The sequence below is a fragment of the Melanotaenia boesemani genome, chromosome 13, assembly GCF_017639745.1.
Source record: "Melanotaenia boesemani isolate fMelBoe1 chromosome 13, fMelBoe1.pri, whole genome shotgun sequence".
NCBI lineage: Eukaryota > Metazoa > Chordata > Actinopteri > Atheriniformes > Melanotaeniidae > Melanotaenia > Melanotaenia boesemani.
The window spans coordinates 27,988,330-28,015,662 of NC_055694.1; the positions used below are offsets into that span (position 1 = coordinate 27,988,330).

At 38.2% G+C, this 27,333-nt stretch overlaps 1 protein-coding gene across 2 annotated transcripts in view; it reads right to left on the reverse strand.

The window, feature by feature from the left end:
* lamb2l (laminin, beta 2-like) overlaps positions 1–27,333 on the reverse strand; it is a 69,527-nt gene that overhangs the window by 34,216 nt on the left and 7,978 nt on the right. The window contains exons 1-3 of one of the 2 annotated variants that reach the window (XM_042004223.1): positions 15,646–15,835; positions 13,306–13,388; positions 4,683–4,852 (exon numbers count right to left, since the gene is read on the reverse strand). In XM_042004223.1, the coding sequence (XP_041860157.1) occupies positions 4,683–4,852; positions 13,306–13,345 (210 nt within the window). In that variant the 5' untranslated portion in view covers positions 13,346–13,388; positions 15,646–15,835. Of the gene's footprint in view, positions 1–4,682; positions 4,853–13,305; positions 13,389–15,645; positions 15,836–27,333 lie in introns of those variants that run through there. The other variant, XM_042004222.1, reaches the window with a different exon arrangement.

Genomic DNA, 27,333 nt, shown 5'->3' on the forward strand with positions numbered 1-27,333 from the left:
TCAATTAATTGACTTATTGCTTATCGCGACAGGCCTACATGTTAGGTTAATTGATTACTCTAAAAAAATACCCTGCATCTTGCCTGCTAATTGCTGGGCTCCAGCTTTCCCGCAACACTTAATTCGATTAAGCGGTACAGAAAATGAATAAAAATGAATTTATTTATATATATATATATATATTATTTGTGTGTGTGTGTAATTTTTGAGTCGGCTAACTCACTAAACGTAAATTTGTCTGACATCACTGCTTCACAGAAATATCTTCTGTGTGATCACAGCAGCTATTTATATAATATGAGATGAAAATGTTTAATGGGATTTTCCTTCAAGATTGTGATGGATGACAACTGGCAGGGACCTGAGCAGACCTAAAACATATTTCGTCACAGTTTATTTAAAAATTGGTGGCAAATACAGCACCAGGAGTCATAAGAGAGTGAGGAAAATCCAACGAGCTTAAACAAGGGGCCATGAAGAGGGGAGCAGGTAGAAGAAAATAGGGCCAAACGGGAGATGAGGGTAAGTTGGCATATTGCTGGCCTGGAATCCACCAAACAGTGAATTCCAGGCCAGCATTTCTTAATTAGGCTGTTGTCAAGGGTGATTAAGCTGCTAACAACAACGGAGCTGTTAAATAGACTCGGCATGAAAGTGGATGTGCATGACTAGATGTGCACAAATGCCTACTTGTATGTTTGTATGCCAACCTGTGTTTTTTTTTTACATGCCTGCTTGCCTTCTTCACCTTTCCTGACTAACCTTATAATAATTTTTTTATGTCCTAATCTAATCTAATTCATTAGTACTCATCATCCTGGTTCCCCATACAACTGCTACATAGCTCCATTCTTCACAGTGTATATTTTAACATTTTTAAATAAATATACACCACATGCAAGATTTCAAGTATTAGGATATTTTGAAAAAAAAAGGGAAATGGCTTTTAAGTCTCTAGCATAAAAAAAAGTCTTATTTCTATTCATTTTGTCTTTAAAGAGATTTGCAAAAATAAATAAATGAATAAAGGAGTTTTGCAAAGCTCAAGTTGGTGCTTGTTGTGTGGCTTTAAGAACCTCCCGCCCTCTTCTCAGCTCTTATTTATCTCCCATTAGTCAAGCTTGGTCAGCTCAACAATGAGGCTTTCTGCTCCAACAACATACTGTTGTAAATCTGTTGCGGACTGAAATCACTTTTTTGTTCAACTACCATGGTGGCTTTACAAAAACTAAGTTGATCCCACCTCCCTCATTCAGTTTTCTTCCTACTTCAGTTCCAACTGATATGTCCCTTTTTTCCCCTCCAGTTTTGTTTCTCATCTCACTTTTATTGGCCATTCTCTGCTTTTCTTACCCCTTCTTCACTCAATTTTGTTGTCTCTATCTTTTAACATGTAACATAGCTTCATTTTAAACTAGCAGAAAACAGGGGGAATATGGGCCTTAGGAATAGCTTTAAACATACCAGGCTGTCACTGTATCCCATCCCATACTGTAGTCGGAGGCCTCTCACTAGTCACAGAATGTTAATTATGTTCACCTGGAAGCTGAGAGCGGAGAATATTCCTGCCCTCAGGCAGTGGAAGTGCAGGCACAAACATGTAGTTGCACAGAAATGCACGGATGGAAGTGAGGCAAACGTAAACATGATGGCGAACATGACAGGAGATGTCAGGTGAGCGAGGACAGAAAAACAAGAGCTGTTTGCCACACAAGTGAAGGACAGTCTATAACTCCACTGAGTCCCAGTTTATACAGGTGTGAACAAGTAGTTTAACACATTTCTGTCTAAGCACACACTCACAAACATCTCCTCATCAGGTTTTATTTATGTGCAGCCTCATTTAAAACAACATTTTTCAGCTCATAACTTAACTGTGTAATAATAATTATAATCATTTTTACTTTATTAATCCCGATTGGGAAATTCAACTCTTCATTAACTGTTCTCTAGCAATACTAGATGGGTGGGGGTTGTTCCCCTCTGTTGGCACACCAGACCCAAGCCCAACTCTGCAACCACCAGGCTACTGCTTCCTCTCAAGAGATATACAATAGAAGTGGAAGAAAGAAATCTAGTTGTTAAAATCAGGGGTGAATTAAAGCTTTTCTGAGGTAATGTAAAGACTCGTGATGTTAAAAAAACACATTTCACTGCACAACACGACGACATCACTGGTAGTATGCAGACAAATGCTGATTATGTAAAAACAAGAGAGGGAAAAAAACTATTTTTCAGTGTCTAACATGAGAAGGAGTAGATGGTGGACAGTGATCCCTGAAGCCTAGTTCACACTATGAGATTCTAAACCCAATTTCCTGTTGCAGAAAAACATTAGAATTCTGTAATCAGTCCAGATCTGAAGGAAGTTAGCAGTTCAGTCAGTGCTCATTCATCACTATGTGTTAAAGTAACTTAAGAGGCCTGTAGATATGTCTTTAACGGAATAGCATGTTTGATATTTTGGAGAAGGTGATGTGAGTTAGTTATTAGCAAGGAGCTACAGCCAATGAGACAACAAGAGGCAGGGTCAGGTAACACAAGATCAGGGGCAAACCTAGAAAAAGGAAAATAAACTAACTTCTGATGATGAAATCACACTCTAATAAGGAAGTTCTGCAGTTTGGTTAAATGTTTGTGAGAGCGTGCATGTTTCCATGATGTTTCTAGCTTGCAATAGCCTATAACAGATTCAAGACACAAGTTGATGAAAGAAACTGCCACTTTCACTTAACAATCAGGTGAGCCTAACAAACGGAATCACCAGTTTTATTGTAGAGAAAGACACTTGTCTACATGTCTTCTGTAACTGCATGATGGAGATCACTCAGATGAGTTGGGGTTCAGTCTGATTAAGAAACTTGTACAGTATATGAACATGCAACACTTTGTGTCCTTCATTCTGAGACATATAAGTCCAATCAGACAAAAGGCTGTCTTTCATGACATTTTACAACCTCTACAGAAGGCTTTGATTATGAAGTCAGTTAAACCATCTGAGCCTTGTTGTCTTGTTTGCCATTTTCCTCACATTATGTACATGAAGTGGCTACATTGCACTCTTAACAACTAAGTCTTTTGCAATATTGTACGGACAATGACTTGTGATATATTGACAAATTTTCAAGGGCTGCATTCCACTCCTGCACTTACTGATGCACAACGGCAGAATTTCCTCTAAGTGAAACTACTACTAATAGCACTTAATATATATTGCTGCTCTTGTGTGCATCCATTAGCCATGAACACTATTTCAACCATTTTTTAAATTGCAGAAAGCATTCCTTAGGAGAGTAGGTAGTAATTTAAATGGTTTTAAGTGATCAATTTATGCAATCTTAAGGAAATTAGACTTTCATTTTGTTCTTTCCTTTACATGCTGTGTTAAAATAGTACTTTAATTGACATCAATTTTTTCATATTCAGCAATATCCATTTCCTGCTTCTTAGTTTGTGTGCTCAGTTAGACTCTAAAATCTGACTCTTTTATTCTCATGTCGCCACCTATCTTACAATACATGGTACCCTGTGGTCAGGTCCTTTCAAACACCATTAGGTTATTATTTATAACTTACATTTTAAAAAGTTCTTCCACATATTTGTGTGCAGTCTGAAAACTTTGAGCAGGGTCGCCCAGTACTCCAGCGGCTCAAGGCAGACAAGATTTGTCTTTTTTCAAACAGGTTTTCTCGCTTTTTATCATCTCTGTCACTGTCACATCATTGTCTCAAACACCTCTTTGTCTCTTTACTATGTCTTTACTATGATTTCTGCTTCATTTACAAACTGAGTTTGAGACCACTGCTGCAACACAATGCCACTTCTAGTTCAAGTGGTTTGAAATGGACGTTTCTGAATAGACACACAAGTTCCCTTTCAAACAACTTAAACTGGAGGTGAAATTGAATTTGGACAACAGAATGGTTGTGTGTTTGTGGGTTTGAGTTGTCGAGTCCAATTTGAGTCTTTGAAATATCGAATGAAAGCTAATCAAGTGGGCATCACAATGTTCTGCATGTTAAGTGAGGCAATATGAGTCAAAAGTGGTTTTTGCTGCTTCATTTAACACAAACTCAAACTGTTATTCCCTGCAACTTTTTTAAAACAGATTTCTGTGGTAAGCATCTCAAAATATTCTACTAATAATAAATAAGTTTCTGTGATAATAAAAAGTGATTCTGTGTTCAGGAAAAGCAAAAGAAGGACAAATATATGACACAGCTGTGACAAATCTGGTTCTGTGCATATACTAGCATCTCAAAATAGTCTACCAACTACAACTGAAATAATAGAAAAACATAGTAAAGGCACAAAGAGGTGTTTGAGACAATGAAGTGACAGTGAGAGTAACCAGGCAAGACACAAACTGATGGATGACATTTATAAAGGAAGTTGTGAAGAATGACAGGTGATGGTGGGTGAAAGTACCTGATTACAGGGTACCATGTATTGCAAGGGATGTGACGACGTGAAAATTAAAGTTAGATACAAGAGTCTAAGCACTCAAAGTAAGAAACAGTAATGGAGATGCTGACTGTGAAAAAATTGATATAATTTAAAGCTATATACAAAAGGTGAATTATTATCACCTGCTCCCATATGGATGCTAAATGCTTTCTTTTACGGAAAAAGTGAAGAAATAACTCTCTTTCCTCTTTAGGCTTTTGTGTGTATGTCTGTACCTGTAAATGGCTGACAATACAATACTGCTGTGGTCCATTCAACCCACAAGTAGAGGAGGCGGTAAGGTTGACAGCCCGTCCAATCAGAAGGTTTCCTGTTGCAGGGTAGCAGCTTCCCTCGGTGCAGCCATGAGGGCTCGACGGATATTCTTGTCCAGAAACACTCAGAGCTGAAATGGAGGCAGAAACAGAAACAGAGCATAATAATTCCAGTTTTGCATGTGGAGTTCTGGATTATGCTAAAGTAACAGAGCTCTATGCATGAAGAAACAAAACATCATGAGTGTCATGGTCTGTGGGTTTTAATTTAGGTTTTCTATTGTAGTCCGTTTCTTGTTTATGTTGACTCTGAGTTCTTTGTCTTGTTTCCTGTTTTATTTTGTAAGTTTATCTATTTCTGTATGCTGTTACGTTCACTTCCTGTTGTTACACACCTTCCTAATTTGCTTCACCTGATCCTTGTTTAGTTAGTTTGCCTCAGTTTGTGTATGTGTACCACATTGATTCACTGCAGGGTTTTATACAATTAAGCTAATGCCTTTCTTCCCCCTTTATCTAAGCCTCTATTTCACTTCTGCACATAATGCTAAAATGAGAAAATTGTATTGGCCACTAAGTTGCTGTGATCATAAAAGATAATGCAAAAAATAAATCATGATTTACATTACTGAGATTCTTATAAATTTCAGAATTAATACATAACTTTTTTAAAGCAGATCTTTAGTGGATTTAATCTATTATGGTGTTTTCTTTGTTTCTTAGTTTTTGTGTTTATCTTGTTTTCTTCGATGTGTATTTTCTGTTGATCTCAAAGGTAAGAAGAGAATGGACAGACTGCTTGGCGATGGTGTGTCCAGCCATAAAGCAGCAGAAGACCACACCAGATACCACTCCTGGTACCCGGAAATTAGAAGTAAAGAACAGGAAACTGAGGCCATGATTCACACAGACTGGCGAATTGTTTCCTGGTCTGCTCACACTCTATTTAAGCAGTTACATTTAGATGGTCAGGATATGGCTTAAACAACATGAAAGCATGGATTCATCCTGTCTTGTATCAGTTGTTCAGGCTGCTATTGGTGTAATGATATGGGGGATATTGTCTTGGCACATCCCTTTATGATAACAGTGTACCCATCTTTTATGGATACTTCCAGCAGGATAATACACCATGTCATACAGAATGAAAGGTTATTTATAAGCAGAAAACATTCAAAACAGCTGCCAATCTTCGAAGGACATTACCTTCCAAGCAAAGCCTCTTCTCTATGAAAAGAACATGCCAGCACAGTATAAGTTTGCAAAGTTGCATCTGAAAAACCACAAGACTTCTGAAACAATGTCCTTGCATCTCAGCACCAAGTGTTCATACCAACAATCATGCACAGTGGAGGAGGGGTGATGATTTGGGCTGGTTTTTAAGCCATCGGACTTAGACACCTTGCAGTAATGGAGCTGATCATTGAGAGGACCCTGCTATGTCTTCTTTTGCTCCGTGCTCAGTATACGTAATGTACATAATGCAAAAAAAGAGTAGGAATATATCAGACAACTATTTGTACAATTTCAATAAACATTCAATATTTTTTCCTTCCAAATAACTGACATCCTATATTGTGCTAGACAATTAAACTGCTGTCATGGTCTGTGGATTTTGTTCTATTGAAGTCCTCCAGTCACACTCATGCACGCCCGCACGCATGCACACACTCACGCAAAGCACACACACACACACACACACACACACACACACACACACACACACACACACAAAGCACACATTAGTAAATCTCTTGGCTCTAGTTCAAGTAAAAGATTTAACAGAGGATTTTCTGAATTCCTGTGAAACATTAGCACTGCCTGGATGGGTGGCTCTGCAAACAATTCACATACACCTGTCAGGAAATACAGCAAATTCCACAACATCAAGCTCCAGTGAATTCTACTGCACTCATATTCACTGAAAACGGTTGATAGTAAAGAAAGACAATGTGTAGAGCTGCACATAAGTGTCAGGGTCAACCTGTGGACTATAGATAGAGATCAAACACACCCTGACCAAACATGCAAGACAAGTAGGAAATGCATAAACGACTCAGTAATAAAGTTTATTCAAACATACAGGAAAACTTTAAATGTTTTATTGCCAGCTGCGCTGAAGGTAGAAGTAACACTCCTTCCTATTCAAACAGTCCCTACAGAAACTGAAAATTGCTGCTGGGTTTCACCTGACCTCACTTTGTAGGCATTACTTTACACAACGTGTTCATTCACTGATCAAATAACCTGCCCTTAGGTGAGGCGCCATAAATGCTGCACATAGAAATCCTTCCATCGTGAACAAAAAAACAAGTGTTTGCACTTAATCTGGACTTTTTTTTTATTTTTTCAACAAGTAAAGAGTCATATATCAGGTTTTGCAGAACAATTCAAATGCAAAATACAGTAATTCATTTTTGTGTTTCTTTGTTGTAAGTGCAATGAAAATAATAAGAGTTTCAGTCTGATAATGATTAGTATGTTTTTTAATAATTTTTTTTAAATGTATCTATTCAATAAGTTTCTGAATTACTGCAAAAAGCTGTTGTTGTTCAGTCACTCAGTTTTAATATCACAATGGAATGGTATGAAAAAAAATTCACATTTTACCATCCTCTGCCTACACTCTGTCTAGGCATGTACTTCACAACACTCATAATTTAACCCCAGTTTTAATTAGCAAATGAGTGTGTTTTGAAATGAACCACATATGGAAGGAATGTTGCTGAATGCAGGTAGTTTTCAAAAGCCATCGTCTAAAGGCTTTCTTCAAACTGTTAGACTCTTTAAGAGACAGAAATAGATGGTGTTGGTGCTGATAATTACAGGACAAAGCCACCATCAACAAACCTCAAGTCTTTAAAACATGCTTCTGACATCTCTGTGTTCATCCCACTGTTTATGCAGGATGCATGAAAATTCTTTAGCATCACCGCTTGCCCTGACTGGCTTAGAGAAGCCAGCATACACCTCTAAATCTTTGGTGAACGATAAACTATTTATTATAATGTTTGGATTTCCAAGATAGATAGATAGACAGATACTTTATTAATCTCCAAGAGAAATTCACAGTTCCAGCAGCTTGAAAGGTGGAAACATAAAGGCCTACAAGTTACATTAAAAATGCAAAAAGAAACTATAATAAAATAAAAGTGGATAAAAATACGGTATAAAACCACAGTATAAAATTAAGAAATATGTAATGCATGTGGCAGTTCTGGTTCTGAGGTATAGTTGTGCAAAATGGTAAGTACACTGACAAACTTGTTCTTTATATTCATATTTAAAAGAATTTACACACGAAGCCGCCACCTTACCGCGCAGGAGGAGTTTGCGCATCCTGAACATCCTAGGAGCTATGTTGTCAGGGGCTATATGCCCCTGGTAGGGTAACACACGGCAAACAGGACCAGAGAAAGCACAGCTCAAATTACCCCTATGATGGATAAAAACACTGGATCCAGGTTTCCCTTGCCCAGACGCGGGCCACCAGGGTCCCTGTTTGGAACCAGGCCTGGTGGTGGGGCACAGAGGCGAGCACCTGGTGGCCGGTCCTTTGCACATGGGGTTCAGTCAGGCTCAGCTCGAAATGGTGAAATGGGCCCCTCATCTTGTGGGTACACCACCTGCAGGAGGGGCCATAGGGGTTGGGCACCGTGTGAGCTGGGCCGAAGGCGGGGACCCTGGGGGTCCAATCCTCAACTGCAGAAGCTAGCTCTAGGCACATGGAATGTCACCTCTCTGGCGGGGATGGAGCTTGAGCTGGTGCGAGAGGTTGAGCAATTTTGGCTATATAACGTTGGACTCACATCGACACACGGTCCTCGAGAAGGGCTGGACCTATTTCCATTCTGGAATTGCTCCTATTGAGAGGCACCAAGCAGGTGTGAGCATACTCATTGCCTCCCGACTTGGTGCCTGTACGTTGGGGTTTATCCCGGTGGATAAGAGGGTAGCCTCCCTCCACCTATAGGTGAGAGGACAGGTCCTGACCGTTTGTGCTTATGCAATGAACAACAGTTCAGAGTACCCACCCTTTTTGGAGTTTGTAGATGGAGTGATAGAGAGCATGCCTTCTGGGGACTCCCTCGTTCTGCTGGGGGACTTCAATGCTCACATGGGCAATGACAGTGAGACCTGGAGGGTTGTGATTGTAAAGAATGGCACCACTGATCTGAATCCGAGTGATGTTTTGTTGATGGACTTCCGTGCTTGTCATGGATTGTCCATAACAAATACCATGCAAAGGCATAAGAGTTTCTATATGTGCACTTGGCACCAGGACACTCTAGGACGCAGTTCAATGATCGACTTTGTAGTGGTGTCATCTGACACTCGGGTGAAGAGAGTTGCGGAGCTTTCAACTTATTACCACCTGGTGGTGAGTTGGTTCAGATGGTGGGGGAGGATGCCGGTCAGGCCTGGTAGACCCAAACGTGTTGTGAGGTTCTGCTGGGAAAATCTGGTCCCCTGTCACAGAAAGTTTCAACACTCATCTCCAGCGTGGGCTCTCCTATCTCTGGGGCAGAGGTCGCTGAGGTAGTTAAAAAGCTCTGTGGCAGGGCCCCGAGGATGGATGAAGTCTGTCTGCTCAGTAGAGCCGCTGCTCCTCTGCATCGGGAGGAGCTAGATGAGGTGGCATGGGTATCTGGTCAGGATGCCTCCTGAATGTCTCCCTGATAAGGTGTTCTGGGCATGTCCCACTGGGAGGAGGCCCCTAGAGGGATTACATCTCTCAGCTGGCCTGAGAGCGCTTTGGGATCCCCCCAGACAAGCCGGTGAATGTGGCCAGGGAGAAGGAAGTCTGAGCTTCCCTGGTTAGGGAGCTGCCCCCACGACCCGACCCCGAATAAATGGTAGGAAAAAAATGGATGTATGGATGGATGGAAACACACAAAGAACCTAATGTTAAATTGAGATGGAGACCCGTCTTTATCGTGTTCACACTTTTCAAGCATCTGTGACCAGAGGATATGGATTGTTAAATGTTTTTGTCTATTGTGTTAGTTTGATTCTCCTCTTCCTGATGCTCCATTCATTTACAGTAGGAGGCAGTCAAGGAAATACCCCATATCTATAAAGCTGAGAAGGATAGGGTCTGGAGTTATCCTGCTAAAGTGGCCACAAAAAACTAAGGAAAAGGAGTCATATTAATGGTCTTTCTATGAATCTGAGATGAGCCCGGAGAGAATTGAAATAATTATTTTCCTCCTTTAATATTACAGCTTTAAGTTATGCCCCTGGAAGGAGAGGCAGACATGTCATAGTTATGCTTTTTTATGCTCAATCCTGAAAACTTTACCTGCCACCAGTTAATCTTTTGGTTGTAGAGCCTCTCAGAACAGTTTCTTTCCCTTTAATGTTTTCCTTTGGTCACTCTCCCAGCCTTTTTCGAGATTGGTGATAGCATTAAATTTATAATTTGCTAAATTGCTCTAAAACAAAATAAAGATGGTCAGCAAAAATATTTCCTCTGTATTTGTGCATGTTAAATTTAATACAATTTAAAACCTTACAGATTTAAGATTTTGTTGCATTTAATTGGTATTGAGACCAGTATTGTAAATCATTGTTTGTAGTTGTCCATATAGGGCTGAGTCAAGGGCAAGTGGGTTTAGTGGTTGTGTGAAGATGTGTCCCTTTTCTTCCAAGATAACATGCAGACGCAAAAGGAAGTTAGATTTTTCTGTAATCTCTACTAAAAATGACAACCTAGTGGGAATCTTTGGAGAACACTCATGTACTCTTAGACTACTTATTTACAATATGGTACACAAAAAATCTAAAAGTCAAAAAGAAAGCTGGGCTGATTATTTTCAGTGTAAAGCTGTTTGCCTAACACCAGCTGGTTTGCCAGAGTGTGATTACAGTGTAGCATGTGGCAATGAAACATTCACACACAGGAAAAGTTGCACATAAAACACACCCTTGGGTATTTTCCTCTTGCATACGACAGGAATGTGAAATCAGAGAGGAAAATGCCATTCATTAGAAAAAACATTCCAGGTGTCAGAGGGCTGAGAAAAAAAAAAAAAAAAAGCAAACGCACCTTTCAGTTCTATGACTGAGTGCATGTGCATAGTGCGAATGGCACAAACTATGTCTACAAAATGTTAATTCCAGTTGCCTTCAACAACATATCATACTGTGGAGAACTCACGGAAACATGAGTTATTTTCTCTCAGCTGTCCTAAAGAAAGGTGAATTTCTTCAAGATTACATCACTTACTTAATGTCACCATTAAGTACATTAGCTTTTCCCAAACTGGGGGTCCCAAGATAATTTCAGAGGATTGCAAGATCATCAACTAGAATCCAATATCAATCTAAGCATTTAATTTTTGGGAACATCTTAAAATATAAATTCATGATACATAGTCCCAGCCTACTCCCTGTGTAAATTAAAGCTAATAAATACATCTTAATTTTGTAGTTCTGCTCTTTCTGGACACCTATCAAAAAATCTCCTTTCAAGTTTTTGAAACTACAAATTTGTGGCAGGCCTTAACTGAAGTGAACAATGTTCAAAAACTCATTAGATTTTATGGCACGGGGTCTCCAACTCCGGTCCTTGTGAGCTACTGTCCTGCAGGTTTCAGATGTCTCCTACTACAACACACCTCTGCACAAGCATGTTAATGACTCAGTGATTTGAGTCAGGTGTGTTTCATCAGGGTAGAATCCAAAACCTGCAGGACAGTAGCTCACGAGGACCGGAGTTGGAGATCCCTAGGACAAACTAAAGAAATCATCTGCTTTCAGCAATCAGAACCACACTGCAATTCTTATTCTGCCATACTTTTCTATAATTAAATCAAAACGTTGACTCTGAAGAAAGGAAGTGTCAAGTCATGGTAATAAAAGCTTAATGCATGTTAGGGGGAAAAGGGCAAAGCGAAAACTTTGATATGTAATTAATTAATCCTGTAAAAAAAACCAGGGAAACTTTGGCCCATTCCTTAACAATCTAGTGTCTGTTAAATTCATATTGATACCATTATTAGTGTATATACAGGTTTGAAACACATTTTTATGGGTATTTTGCTTGTGACAAATCTAGGTTTTTATATTTTTTGGTGTTACAGCATTTCCTTATTGTGCATCTATGTCACCTTAATACATCCACCTTTACCTGCTCTTTCTCCTGTATAATAGCATCTTAACTTATCTGATCATTTTGATTTAGAGGATTATTTCATACAGTCTGGGTCACCTAGATCTTTACTTATCCTTCCATGCAAGGATGAAAGCCAACTCAGGCTCTCAGTTACGGAAGTTGACAGATTCTGGCCCCACACACACGGACACAGCCTTCTTCCAGTCAATGATTAACACAAAGACTGACCCACATACCTGTGTGCAGGTAAGCAAGAAAAGGTGAACACAGTGCACATAATTACTCAACCTTTTGATGTGTGCTAGTGGCTTACAGTATGTAAAGAATTTTTCTTCAGCTTTGATGCAATTGCTTTCTCTGGAGAAACCTAAACAAAGATATGTGTGCTGACAAATTTCAACAGTGGCAGTTTGCCCTGCATGTGGGTGGCCCCTGTTCAAAAGTGCCCCTTGGCTGCACTCATTCATGAGCCCTGCAAGGGCCCGTAATGCCTGAGATCCAGCTGCTCTGCTTTGTCCACACTGCACAGGAGGTATATAAATGTGGCCATGCTTAAGTTTTTGATTAATGGTTCACAATTAGACAATATTCAAGCTTTAACCTCTTAACTCTTTGTATTGCAAATTTGCATGAAACCACTCACTTTTATTTATGTATTTTTTTTCATATATTATTTATTATGAATCTTTATTAATTTATTGTTATTAATTTGTTTATAATTAATTTTTTTTTTTGTATTAATTTTGTTTTTTAAAATTGTAAATAAATTCAGACATTAAGGGACACACAGTGACAGAAAGAGCCATGATGTACACACGATATTAGTCATTTGAACAAACTTGAACAGTTAATAAAATGAGGAATAAAATGACAATATGACAACATATTATTCCCTCAGTGGTTGTGTAAAACATGGCGAAAATGGGTGGAAACAGCTGAAAATAACATTTTTATGAATGTTTTAATCTTTTAGCTAGATGAACAGTCAGTACTCATGGAGCTTTTTTCCTGTAATTTATTATCAATGTAGTTTCATCAACTACGAAAGCTGTGATCTTTTTCATGATTACAAAGCATCAAAATTAACTGGTGGATGGGTGCAATTGAAAATATGTTTGCATATATGGAGGGAGCAGAAGCTTCAGCTTCTGTTTAAACACTTCTAAACAGTTTTCTGTTCATTTGGCTCGAACACTTCAAATTGTTTTGATGCAGTCTGATGCAGTTCTTACATTACATCAGAAAATAATTAAACACTTTTTTCAGTGTAGAGGTAAATAAGCCATTTCTAAAAATGTGACATTAATCAGCTACCCTCAAACAGATACATATGATAGAGGGAAAGAAAAAGTAGTGGCGATTCAGCAAACAAACCCAAACTTCACTTTCAGGTGATCTCAAAATAAAGAAAACTGTAAAGAAAACCTAAACAGAGAAGGACCAAAGTTGTCGATGAATTCTACTCACCGAGCATGAGGAGGCTCAAACGTGTAGCCATTGTGGGCATTTGGATGCCTGGATTCACTGTATTGGCACCAGGATGTGTCTGGCTGTAACACACAAAATATTTCAATAATTAAAATATATATATAATTTTGACTTAAAATGAGTATAACAGAAATATTCAGCTCCATAGTTAGAAACGTGGCATTAGAGTGTGTCAGAGTGGAAGACATGTAATACTATCTGAAACTGCTAGCTAAAGGTAAGCGTAAATACAGTATGATTGTTATTCACATCAGTGGTAATGATACCTGATTACACTAAATGGAGGTCACCAAAATGAGTTCCAAAACAATGTTGGACTTTGATCATCTTTAGCCACATGTCTGCCTTCAGCCACTGGTTGTTTTGGTCCAGCAAACAACATGACACTACACAGATAACTGTCAAACCTTCTGGGGAAAATCTGGTGTCTTTAGGAGAGATGGCATTCATCAGTCAATTTATTATCATTCATTCTTTCATTCATTATCTGACCGCTTCATCCATGAAGGGTTGCGGGGAAGCTGGAGCCTAACCCAGCATTTAACAGGTGAGAGGCAGGGTGCATTTAGGACAGGTCACCAGTCCATCGCAGGGCCAACACAGAGAGACAAACAACCATTCATACTCATACTCACTCCTAGGAAGAATTTAGAGACCATTTTACATAACATGCATGTCTTTGGATGGTGGGAGGAAGCCAGAGTACTCGGAGAGAACCCACGCATACACAGGGAGAACATACAAACTCCACACAGAAAGGCCACCTCTCCCCAGCCGAGGCTCGAACCAGCAACCTTCTTTCTGTGAGGCTGCAGTGCTAACCACCACATTTATTCAATAATTATTTATTCAGTTTATTAGTCATCTAAAAAAATGGCAGGTCAGAGTTGAGACCAGGAGGCAGAGTTGCAGTCTTACGGGATTCTCTCCAGCTTCAGACCTGCTGCCAACCCTCCCAAAACCCCGAATGACCGTGTCTGCCCCTCAAGCACCAGATTTAAAACAAGAAAAATTAAAGAAAGAAAAAAGAAAAATATTCAATTTGGTTGACTGGATATTAGATCAGTCTTCCATTAGTCTTTGTTAGCCAATGACTGGATTAGTAGTCCTCGTATTTTTTTTTCCTTACAACAACATGGATGTAGCAAAAGTTATGCATGGGACATCCCATGATGCGATGAGCATCTCCTTGCATTTTTCTTTTCTCTGCTTTGTATTCTCTATGTATAAATATGACATGGTTGTTGCCATTATTTCATGTTTCTCTTTTTCTTTCTCAGCAGGTCTCTCTGGCTTAGAGTTATGGTGATGACCCCTCGTGTTAAAAAGGAGTCTTTCCTCTCCACCACCCTGTGCATGCTCAGGACGTAGAATTGAATATAAGAGAAGATTTTATGCAATTTAGTTTCCATAGCTTGGAAATTATTTTCTATGAATGAGTTTATATGAACCGTTAGGCTAATGTAGATCGTAAAACAGATCTGTTTAAATTTGATTAAAACAGAACTACAATTAATTGGTTTGAATTACTGCGTCTTAAACACTAACTAGAGATTGCATTTTTGTGGCTATTCGCTTTAATCACTTGCATAAAAACTGCAGAGTTCAACAGAAAGGGCATTTTCCTAAATGGTTTTCTACTGTTTAATAAACTTGACTGACTTAATGGAGATAAAGACCTTTAAATGAGGTGTAAGTTTTAGCTGTTCTTATATTGTATTAATATCATACAAAATAAAGAGACAGTTAATTCTTAGGTAAAATGAATAATTGTGACAGCCAGACAATAGAGCTGAGATAAGATATGATAGCATAGCCACTGCTTTTGTACCACCATGGCTGTGGTACAGAGGGGCCCCTCACTTCAATGTCCAAGCTCTAGGATTAGAGATCTCTGAAAGATCATGTGTGCTATTTGCTGCTAAATGGCTTGAGAAGTGCTCGATAAATTATTCGAACGTTAAAACATTATTACTTTCCTATAGTGCCCTTGAACACATTCTCAGTCTGGAAAATTATAATGAACATTTTAAAATAATTATATATTGTGCCACAAAACAGTTGCTAAGCAGCTGGAAAAAAAAGCTCTGCTGAACCTCTCTGCTGTTAAATTTTAACAGCTCCATAGTTAAAGAGTTTACAGTTTAGTGACTTACAGGCGTGGTGACAGCACAATGTCGCATTTTAAACAATCTGCACCACAAAACTGCAAAAACGTAGGAATATTAGAGTTTAGCTGATAATTGTGTATTAATAATAATAATAATATTAATAATAAATGTGATCAAACCAGCTAAATGAGACAAGGTTTGTACTCACACAGCTCTGGGTCACCTCACGTTGTTCTGCACTGCGTGGTCAGTATTGCCTCTGCAGGCCACTTTCACTTGATGGTGTGTAGACGCCTGTATTCCAGTGCACGTGTGCAAACTCTGAGTCCCGACGTGTACATTTATGCATGCATGCACATGTGTGGTGTGTATGTACGCCAGAATGCGTAAAACAAACTTGAAAGCATAACTGATGGCAGCGATGTAAAAACAGAGGGAACCCTGCTGGCCAATAGGAACATGGAGTGCGTATGGGACCCCCTTCATTTTCTCTCCTCCCTCTTTTTTCAACCTCCCTCACTCCCTCCAGCTCGTCACTGGGGCACTGGGGTGAATGGGCAGCTATTCTTATTTTAATTCCTCTGTCACTCTGTGGGTTGCTGCCTGAAAGAGGGGAACGGTCTCCAGGCTTTTGGAATGCACCACCCCTTTCTTCTGGACACTAAGGGAGAGTGAGGGCCCAGAGAGGCAGAGGAAACCAGGGTAAAATAGAGAGACAGACAGTTAAACTAGGAAGAGGGGTAAGAGACGAGGACAGGGGGGGCAAGTTAAAAAGATACAAACAGATGCAGAGTGACATTTTGGTTTTATGAGGAAAACTTTCCTACATTATTGTTGATCTCTAACTGCAAAGTTGTCACAGTGAGACATAAACAATGTTTAGTTATTTTAATGTTTTAAAAAGGCATTTAAAAAAGTGTGTGCATTTCACTAAATCACCTTTAAGAACTGTTGGCAACTTTATAAAATAACAAGTAAAATAAAATAAAATAAGTTATTTTTATTATTTGTGGAAGCATTTTAAGAAATATAATGCACAAAAACAGACTAGCAATGTGAAATATGTTTTTACTACTAGAAACACTAAGGGGCCGTCCCCACGACGCCGAATTGCAGTGAAACCGCAAAAGTATTTTAGCAATCCACCTTTTCATCCCCATGAAACCAGGGATTAGCCTCCATGAAACCAATCATGTCTGAAACCAGGTGCCAAGGTGGAAAGGTTTGAGACCTCTACCATCTGTGGTACTGTGAGGACAGTGTAACTGCACCACTAGAGGATATGACATCAGTGTGATGAAAGCGCGCCAAACACAACAACAATAATGGCGTCCATTTACCAACTGTGTTGTGGTGCTGCTCCAGACAGTCCTCGCTTGTGTACAGCTTTAGCACCAAAATGCCCTGATTTATATCACAGTATTGCGCTACTGTACCATCAACAGCAGGAGTAGGCAGAAATGTCATTACCTGCGCATGTGCTACGTCTTGTTCTAGCTCTGTAGTCTTACTCTTTAATCATTGTAGCGCCCCCCAACAGCCTTGTAGAATGTACTACAGCAGTTTTGTGTGGATGTTGAAGCCTTTCTCCTAGTTTTTGCTATCGTCTTCACACTGTGAAACCGGCTTCGGTGCTGTTTTGATTTTTGTTTTTAGGAACTCCCAATGATTGTCAGCTTTGTTTTCCTGTAAAAGCCGTAGTAAATTCCCTGTTTTGTTTCTGTACAGGTGTAGCACTTGGTTGTCTGGTATTAGTTTGGACTGAAGTGTCGTTGCTTTCTGTCTGTTGTATCTTCGTCTCCTCTTTCTTCATTCTGTTTTCCTTTTTACTTCTGTTCACTATTCTTCGTTTTTTCTGTAGTATCTAGTCAGGTCCAGCAGGATTACATAAATTCTATAATGCTAAATAAATAAATAAGATTAAAAAATCTTATTATCAGGACGAGCCTTATCCATAAAGCCCCCTTTGGCAAAGCAGCAAGCCAGACGATCATTCTGCTGCTACCATGCTGGACAGGACAAGTTAAAAAAATAAAGGAAACATGTTTATTTCATTGAGGTTTGGCATAGTAACATATCATACAAGGTCTAACTTGCCATTGAAGGCAGTGTTTTAGTGGCTGTTTAAAAAAATAAATAAATAAATAAACTTTTTTTTGTTGTTTTTGGCACTTTTGCACTGGCCTTATATTTTCCCATCTGTGATTGAAACTAGAGAAAGATAAGGATAGGAATCTATATGAAAATAAAAGGCACAAATAAAAAAATCTAACATTTTTATTAGCAATTCCTATCTGCTTCCACAGACAGAACACCCACTCGGCATGCTGCCATTTTGCAAACAACGCATGCTTCTGGTTGGACTGGTGTAATTATATTGTGCACCAAAGACTTCCTATTAATATAAAACTAATTTTTTGACATTGAATGTTCATGCCCCTCCCCGAAGCAACATTTTTTAAATTTAAACAAATTTCTGTGGACGACTGAGTCAAATAATAGGCATTAATGAATTAATTATATAAATTAATCAGAATCAGAATACTTTATTGATCCCAGAGGAATAAAATAAATTATATAAATTCACATATAATGTATATAAATTATATAAATTAATATCTCACAATAAGCCAGGGAGGGAACTGGCAACTTTGCTTTCATTTTCGTTTCATTTTAGGCCTGGTCATGGAGCTCTAAATGCAGCTGGGAGCTCGGTGCTGCTGCTGTGTGAGGACCAAGGCTCCAGCGAGTGCTTTTGGATGAAGGAGGGGCCTGTGGCAATATCCGCTGCTCACTGAGAAGAATAAAATATACAATCTTTCAAGTCAGCCTCCAAAAATCTCCAGTGATATCAGAAAAAGTTGGTAGATTTGTGGCTTGTTGCATTTTTTAATAGAGCGATCTGAAAAGTTGGCAACACTGATAAGTGTACCAGGAAATCGTGCACTGGCACATATTCCGCACATTCTGCGCTGACAACGATTAAATGCCACATTTTCCTTCTTATACTTAGCTTTTTCACTAATTGAACTGTGAAGCAAAACATAATCAAATGTTTCATGGGTTAAAAGTGAGCAATTGCTGTTAATTAATTTTTTCGAAAGTACAAAAAATAAAAGGATGAGACAAAAGAAAAAAGCTGTGGAGGTCAATTCCATTTGAAAAACTTTTGCAACCCTGGTGACATGATTGGATTAAACAAGAGAAGGAGAAATAAGTGGAGAGGTGCATGTTTGTGCCTGTGTGGGTAAGATGTCTGTATGTGCGGTCATGTGCATGCATGTGCGTGACTGAAGGCTAGACAACTGAAAAACTGCATCAGAGAACAAAGCAGCATTCACATGCAGCTTTCTGCTGATATGACCTTTGACATTTCCTAAACAGGGACATGAAGAGGCTCAATATGTCACACAGAAAGCACAGAGAAGAAGCAAGTGGAACTGCTGCTGCAAGTTTTAATGACATGACCTCATTATATTGAGGTTTTTCTGTGGTTGTAAAATCTGAACTTTTGCACTTTCTGAAAGAGATTCAAATTACAAACCTTTGAAGGTTTCTGCAATTATTAAATATCAGACAGCTATTTTGTAAGTTCTCTCCAATTAACCAGTCTGCAGCTGTATTTACATACAGTAATCCTCTACTTCAAGCATGCACTAATCCATTAAAAAAACAAAAAACAAACAAAAAAAACCACAGGTAAGAAACATCAGGAACAGTTATACAGGTAAACAGGTTAAGAGGCTACTTGTAGAGTCATCTGCATGTGGTATGTTATTTACTGAAATATAAATAAAGATTAAGATATAATTAAGCCAGTCTATGTTTTTTTGCAAGAAGCCAGCATGGTCTTAAATTAATTCATTTAACACAGATTGAAGCTTCAGTTGATGGTCATCATAGTGAAAAGGGTGCTTCCTTTCAGGCTAGGACCTTGAGCAAATCACCGCTGCAGTGAGATAAAGTGCAAACCAGTAGAAAGTTCAATGCCACCACTATAATTCCTGCATGGCAAAATACAAAACAAAACAGTCTGAAGGCACTAGTCTAGGCAAGCCAAAGTTCTCCTTGAAGTCATAACATGTGTCTGGCTGTGTGTGTGCACGAGTTTCTGTACATTTAAGACAAACGCCTTCTTAATGAGCTGCTAAACAAGACAGTACAGCACTTAAGCTTGAGAAACTGTAAAAGTACTGTAAAACAAGGCTGGGAAGGGCCATTTAGCAGAGTGGAATTCATTGGAATTTTACCCTCCCTATAAAAGCAGATGACCCTATTTACACAGCTCCTGCCTGCATCATGGACATCAATACCAGTGACAGTGAGCAGTGGAACCCGACCGATATGGATTTTTTGAGGCCGATGCCGATTCTGATATTTGTCAGAAAGAATTCACGATAACCGATTAATTGGACAATTAATTAAAAAAAATATACAATGAATAAATTAACTTCTTATTTGGTTCCTTAATGCTTACACCAACTAAAATATGACTTACAGGCAAAACATTTTACTGTTTTACAATATAATTTATTCACTCATGTATATAATAACCAACATGAAAAGTTGGCAAAACATTATTTATGCAGCCTTCTGATGCCCTTTAATGTTAAATTACATTTTCCTTACTCCAATATTTTCAGTCCAATCCAAATTCTGATCAACTGTATCGATCAAATTAAAGACTGGATATGCCAGAACTTCCTTCAATTAAATTAATCAAAACTGAAATAATAGTTTTTGGAGCCAAGGAAGAAAGAGTAAAAGTCAGTTCTCAGCTTCAAGCAGCTAAGTTCAAAACTAACAACCAAGCCAGAAATCTGGGAGTTGTCAGTGACTCAGACCTCAATTTTAGCAGTTATATTGAGACAGTTGTGAAGTCGGCCTATTACCACTTAAAGAACATATCAAGGATTAAAGGACCGATGACTCAGCAGGATTTAGAAAAACTTGTCCATGCATTTATCTTTAGTAGACCTCACAGGTCACAAGACCATCAGACAGCTACAGTTAATCCAGAACGCTGCAGCTCAAGTCCTCACTAAGAAACTAAGAAACTAAGAAAGTAGATCCTAGAACTCCAGTCCTCAGATCTTTACACGGGCTTCCTGTCTGTCAAAAACTGACTTCAACATCCTGCTGTTAGTTTACAAAGTGAATGTAGGATCTTCTGGTTCATTATGAACCAACCAGATCCCTCAGGTCATCAAGGTCAGGTCTACTTTCTGTTCCCAGAGTCAGAACTAAACACGAAGAGGCAGTGTTCAGCTTTTATGCTCCTCACATGTGGAACAAACTCTCTGAAAACTGCAGGTCTGCTGACTCAGCAGTTTTAAATCAGTGTTAAAAACTTTTCTATTTGCTGCCTTTTATCAAAATAACAGTTAATTCCTCAAACTGGAACATCATTTCTCGCATTATATCTATTTTATTTTAGCTTTCTGTTTTTATTTAATTCCTTTTATTTCTTTTAGTTTGTGTTTAATGTACTTGTTATTGCCCCCTGCACCACGCTGTAATGCTTTTAATGTTTCATGTAAAGCACTTTGAATCATTTTGTATATGAAATGTGCCATATAAAAACAGCATTGCCTTGATACTGAGATGCAGTATTGTGCTGCAGCCAGCTACACACCACTGATGGTGATCTCAGTTAGTAGGGATGTCAAAAAGAAAATGGTAAAAGTTGAGTAGAATGTACTGAGACTCATTAAGGTGACAGAGATCTACCAAAGAAACAAACTAAAGATGTCACAATTACTTGTTTTCATAATTGTGGTATTAAATGCAACGATTAATCAGTTGTAAAGATCACTTTATCATCACTTTGCATTAAGCAGATCAGCTCAACTTACGTATGGAACAAATACACAATATCGGTGCTACTGCATGAGTCTTTGTTTTCATTGCATGAGAGTTATAGAAGAGGCATGCTGGAGTGGTAAACTGTCACAAGGAAGTTTTATTCCCTCCAAACAAACAGATTAGATCACTTTTGTTGGACTTTTTTTTTTTTTAAGCAGCTGCTGAAATAGGCTCCAACTGCCTGCTAACCTGTGGATGGACGTTTCACCACCTGCAGGATTACCACCTAACTTTGTACACTAAATACACAGTAATTGGGTTAAATTATGTTAATGTTTACCTATGTAACACTGAAATTAAATTTTGTGTTATTTGCCATTTCTAACTGTATATAACTCAGTCTGGGCGTACAGCACAACCTGACGAGTTAATTCTGTGAACGCTACATCTCCTAAATTCTTAAACTTTTTTTTGATGGATAGTTTAGCTGTTAGCTGCTCCAAAGACATGCATGTTAGGTTAATTGGTCACTCTAAATTCTCCCTGGGAGTGACTACGTGTGTGAGTGGTTGTTTGTACCTATCCGTGTTGGCCCTGCGATGGACTGGTGACCTGTGTACCCTGCCTCTCACCTGATAAAAATGCTGGGATAGGCTCCAGCTTATTCACAACCCGTAATGGACTAAGTGGTACAGAGTATGAATGAATGAATGAAAAAAAGTTTAGCTGTTAATACATGACTGATTCGGCAGAGATTGATGCATTTTTTGTTGTCTGTGTGCAATGGTTTGTAGAAGCAGCCTTATTTACTTTCAGATATATGGTCTTGTTTTTTTCTTTATTTTGCTGTTCTATTATTATGTTTCAAACAGCCGCTGGTCTGCTAAAGGGCAGCTGGAAGTCAAAAGCTAACATTATTTTGTTTCCTCTGTTTCAAATATCTCTGCTCATTTAAAAAATATGTTCAAAATATTTTTAGAATGTTTAAAAATGTAACTTTATTTATTTATATATCATTTATGTAAGTTTTATTTATTGTTTACAGAGCAGAAAGCCTCACAGCACAGTTGAGGTTTGAGTTTGGGGGGGATGGGGGGGTGAAAGGGGGCCTTTCTGTGTGGAGTTTGCATGTTCTCCCTGTGTAATCGTGAGCTCTCTTTGATTACAATATTCAATCTCTGATTAAGAACACTTTAAGTGCTGCTACTGCTAAGATGTCTCAGTAGGGTAAAAAAAATATTCCAGTTGCAAGATCAGTGGGTAACTTTCAATCAGTATGTGATTAGATGTTACTAAATTATATTAAATGATTACTGGTGACCAAAATCACTAACAAAGCTACATTTTTTATAAAAATTGGCAACAGTTAAATCTATGAAAAGAGGCCTAACATTCGCTGTCTATGCCTGATTTTGGTTTTTTTTGTTACATGCACATGCAAGATGGCAGATAAATGCAGTGGTATCTGCATCCAAGGCTGTGCACACCCATTTACCACTAGTAAAAAAACAAAAACAACAGCACAGTAATATAATAATATAAATATAATAAGCCACAGTGCAATGATTGTGCAGTGATGTAAATGCTATACAGACTGACTCTCTCTCTCTCTCTCTCTCTCCCTCTCATACATATTATATATATATATGTATATATATAATATTTACATGTAAATAGTAGTACAGAATATAAACCTTGTTAAAGTGACATGGCTAAATGATAGTGTTTTTCAGCAGAAGGTAGGACACTGGCCAGTGTCACTACAGGGTAGAGTTCATGGCTCTGACAGCTTGAGGGAAGAAGCTCCTCCTGAGTCTCTCTGTGTTTGCCTTAATGAGCCTTAGGCACCGACCAGAACGTAGCCTCCAACAGAGCGTTGTTAGGATGATGGGGGTCTCTTGTGATTCTGTTCGCTCTGGCTGTTCTCCTCATGAAGATGGAGGTGGAGGGTGGGAAGTGTTGTACCCATGGTACCCATCTTGGAAAAAGCTTTATGTTTAGGTTGGTTTTTGGTTGTTTCAATTCTTCCAAACATGAAACTGATGGTTATACCAGGGTTTCTTGGGAAGTCATTAATAAGGGGTGAGTAAGCCAAAAATTCTTAGCAAACGATGTTGAGAAAAACCTCTTATTCCATACTCTTTTAGCTTTTGCTATGTTGTCTGTAAATTAAAGCTAAGAGGTTATTACAAACCACAACTGATTTTTTGTTTTACTTGTCAAGATTGCAGTTGCAAAACAGCAACATTTACCTGTAGATCCTACAGGTGAATGATCCAATCTTTATGATGAACATGACCTTGGCTGTGTTTCCATTATCCCTAGAATTGTGCAAAACCTAAAAATCACAATTAAAATCTGATAATGGAAACATGTACATTTAAAAATAAACTCTTAAATATTGCTAAAAAGCTTTTTACACTTTCATAAGGTGGTTTTTCAGACCTGTCGAAATATAGGCAGATATATAGGCCCCTATGAATTGAAAGAGCCAGACAAACGGCTACATACACCAAAATACACATGCAAAAAATGATGCAGTATTTGACATAAAGGGTTTTAAGCACCAGATAGCTCAAGATTTTGGGAACTGAACTGGTTAATATTTATATTATTTAAAAGTTGGATAACATGCCATAAGATGACTCAACTTTTTTTGACTCACATCTAAACTGTGAATACAGTCAAAAAACATTTCTGATGAACATGAGTGAAAAGGGTTATTTTTAGAATTTCTTTTATCCATTTATTTCACATCATCTTTGCATAAATTTATTAGATAATTAAAATTGGAGGTTGGAAAAATAAGAGGGGAACTACTTTTACAACCAAGTATAATGAAGCTAAAGCTCCTCTTGACTGTAATGTGTCTTTGATGAGTTATGTCTGCCCAACACGCCAAAAAAAAAAAAAAAAAAAAAAAACAGAAGCCGACCACCCAAACACAACATCTCCAGATAAAGGACTTTAAGTTAGTTTAAGCATTGTGCCGAAAGTAAACGACCTTCATTCAACCGTCATCCTAATCCTCCTACAAACAGCAGCAGATTGTTGCCTTCAGGGCCAAAGGAAATCTCATAATACTGTCTGGATAGTTTTCAGTTTCTGCTTGCAACTTACAGTCAAAGAAAGATTACCACAGAAGAAAATGCACCTCCTTGGGAGTCCAAGCTGCGCTGCAGCTTTTCACTGTCATTAACAAAATCATTTAAAGTATGTTATATTGCAACTAGTGATTCAATTAACCCACAAAAACTATTTCAAATACAAATGGACACACAATGAAAGGTGTTAAAGTGAATCAAATAACTTATTTAATTAGTAATTGATGATCTCTAGTATAGAACAAAAACTGAATCAGTTTGACTCTAAAAGTAGTTACATTGTTTAGAGTCTAAATGATTTATGACAAAAATCTAATTGATCTAGAAGAAACACACCTGCAAGACCAGTGTTGGGCACGTTACTTTGAAAAAGTAATTAGTTACAGTTACTAGTTACTTCTCCCAAAAAGTAACTGAGTTAGTAACTGAGTTACTCCACTATAAAAATAACTAGTTACCAGGGAAAGTAACTATTTCATTACTTTTTTAAAGTTTAAAAATGTCAAAGAAGTTTGATTTTTTTCAGAACAGGTTTCACAGGCCAGGTGCATAGAGTAGAACAGCAAAGACTGGTACCTGAACAGAGGTTTTAATATTTATTGCACCTCAAAAGACCACAACTGGTACAACTGTACTTCAAGAATTTTCTTCATCATTTCCACCTCGAAAACGCCGTCTTTCCCTGAGACTCCGGACTCGCCAGCTCTGATTTTTTGTGTGTGTGCTTCTATGTGCTGGGTTTGTGTGTAAACATCCGCCCACCTGGTGTCTCTGATTGGCTTATAAAATTTTCCTCCAATCATCATTACTTAATCGCTTACCCCTGTTTTCACTACAGGGGAAAACACACACACATTTGGAGCTCCTGTGTCTGTGAGCCAAGCTAGCGTTAAACCAAGTGGGACGACCACTTCGTAGCTTCACTCAGTAACTTGTAGTAACGGCATTTTGGTAATGGTAACGGCGTTGTAACGATAGAAAAAGTAATTAATTAGATTACTCGTTACTAAAAAAGGCAACGGCGTTAGTAACGGCGTTTATTTTAACTCCGTTATTCCCATCACTGTGCAAGACTGACAAAAGTGTTGCAATAACAAGAACAAACACAGTCAATGAGGAGCCTTTAAGGTAGAATCAGTGAAGAAGTGGAGGTGAGTGGGATAATTTAAGGTTGTGGGTCAGCTTTAACACACATGGAGCAGGTTAGGAAAGTCCAGATTAACCAGACAGAGCAGTTTCTGAGGTCACAGTCCAGGAAGATCACTTGTAAAAACCATAACTTCTAAAATTCAGTCTAGGGCTAGACGATAATTCGATAACAGTACACACTGATCGATAGATGTGTGGTGCGATAGGAAAAAAAAGGGTCAATAAAAAGTTAAATAGAAAAACACAGTTTCCCTTCATTTTTCATTATAGCCTATCATGTGTCTTAATACTACAGTTTCGGGCTTGGCGATATGACCAAAATCTCATATCCCAATATAGCTCATTTTATATCCTGATAATGATATACATCACAATAAAGAATTTTTTTGTAATTTCAATTAATGAATAGTTTATATAAAATTACAATGTGGAAATGCAGTTTGAAATAATATACTAAATAAATAAAAGGTATGTACTAAATATTTCTTTTATTTTTTCCAAGCAAGACGTGATCGTCATGGTAACATCTGTCATTAAAATTCAACATGTAGCAGTAGCCTACTCTCTAACAGTAACACTACCCAGACTTCTCTTGTAGCATCATGTACATGTAAGATGCTTCCAAGTATTATTCTTTGTTCTCTAGAGCAGGAAATAGAAAGCAGCATGTTAGCACAAATATTGGTAAAGGTCTGCCTATTCCTTTTTGGGTATAAAAAAATAACAAACTGAACACTTCTGAGGTTTAAAGAGCACAGTGCAGGGCAAAATACAAAATATAAACTTTGAAGTTTAATGTGCAACAAAATCAGGCTCACAATATAATTATACAAAATCTAACAAGCAAAAAAAAAAATCATTCCTTTAAGTTCAAGCAGCAAACAAAAATAATACATGCCTACAGGCCTAACCCCTAGAATAAATGGTTACAAAATGCCACATGTACCCACAGGAGACAAATATTAACAACTACCAGTTGGGTCCTTAGGCAAGACCCTTAACGCTACTGCCTGACCACTCTACAGATGTTAGTCGCCTTGGAGAAAAGGAACTGCAAAATGACTGTAGCATGTAGAATCACATTGTTACGTAGAAAAGGTCATTTTCCTTTAAAAGAAGGCCTACTGCTATATAAAGAAAATGCAGTAAATTTTGGTTTACAAACACTAAATTTCCTATAGTAGATAGTTGTGGGGATGGACGTGGACTCTCTGACGATGGTGTTGGAGAGGAGAATGTTGTCTATAATAAAGACAATATTGAACAATATCTCCCACCCGCTTCACAACCTGCTGATCAGTCACAGGAGTACGTTCAGTGAGAGACTGAAACCACCTAAATGCTCCACTGAACGACAGGAAATCATTCCTGCCTGTGGCCATCAAACTGTACAACTCCTCCATGTAGCAACAACATCCACTGTTATACATTTGCACTTTGCGCTACATTTACATTTTACTGTTTATCATTTTGATAATACTGTACATATTACTCACTAGCAGGATTTATTCTGTACCTGTTTATATAGATATTGGAAAATGTCATTTTAAAATTTTCTTATTGAGATTTTTATCTTTATTTTATCTTCTTTATTTGGTACGGAGCGACTGTGCGCACACAATTTCCTCCAGGATCAATAAAATATTCTGATCCTGATTTATCAAAAATTATAAGTTGTCTTTTTTCAAAAGGTCTCGTAACAATTGCAGCGCTAAACAAGTTTTATTTAGCTGGCTGAGAGAAAAATGGATCTTTGGATTGGAAAGACTGCAGACCCCTGCACTAAACACACAAACAGATTTAGCAGTAGTTTTTTATTTAAACAGCAACAGTTAAAA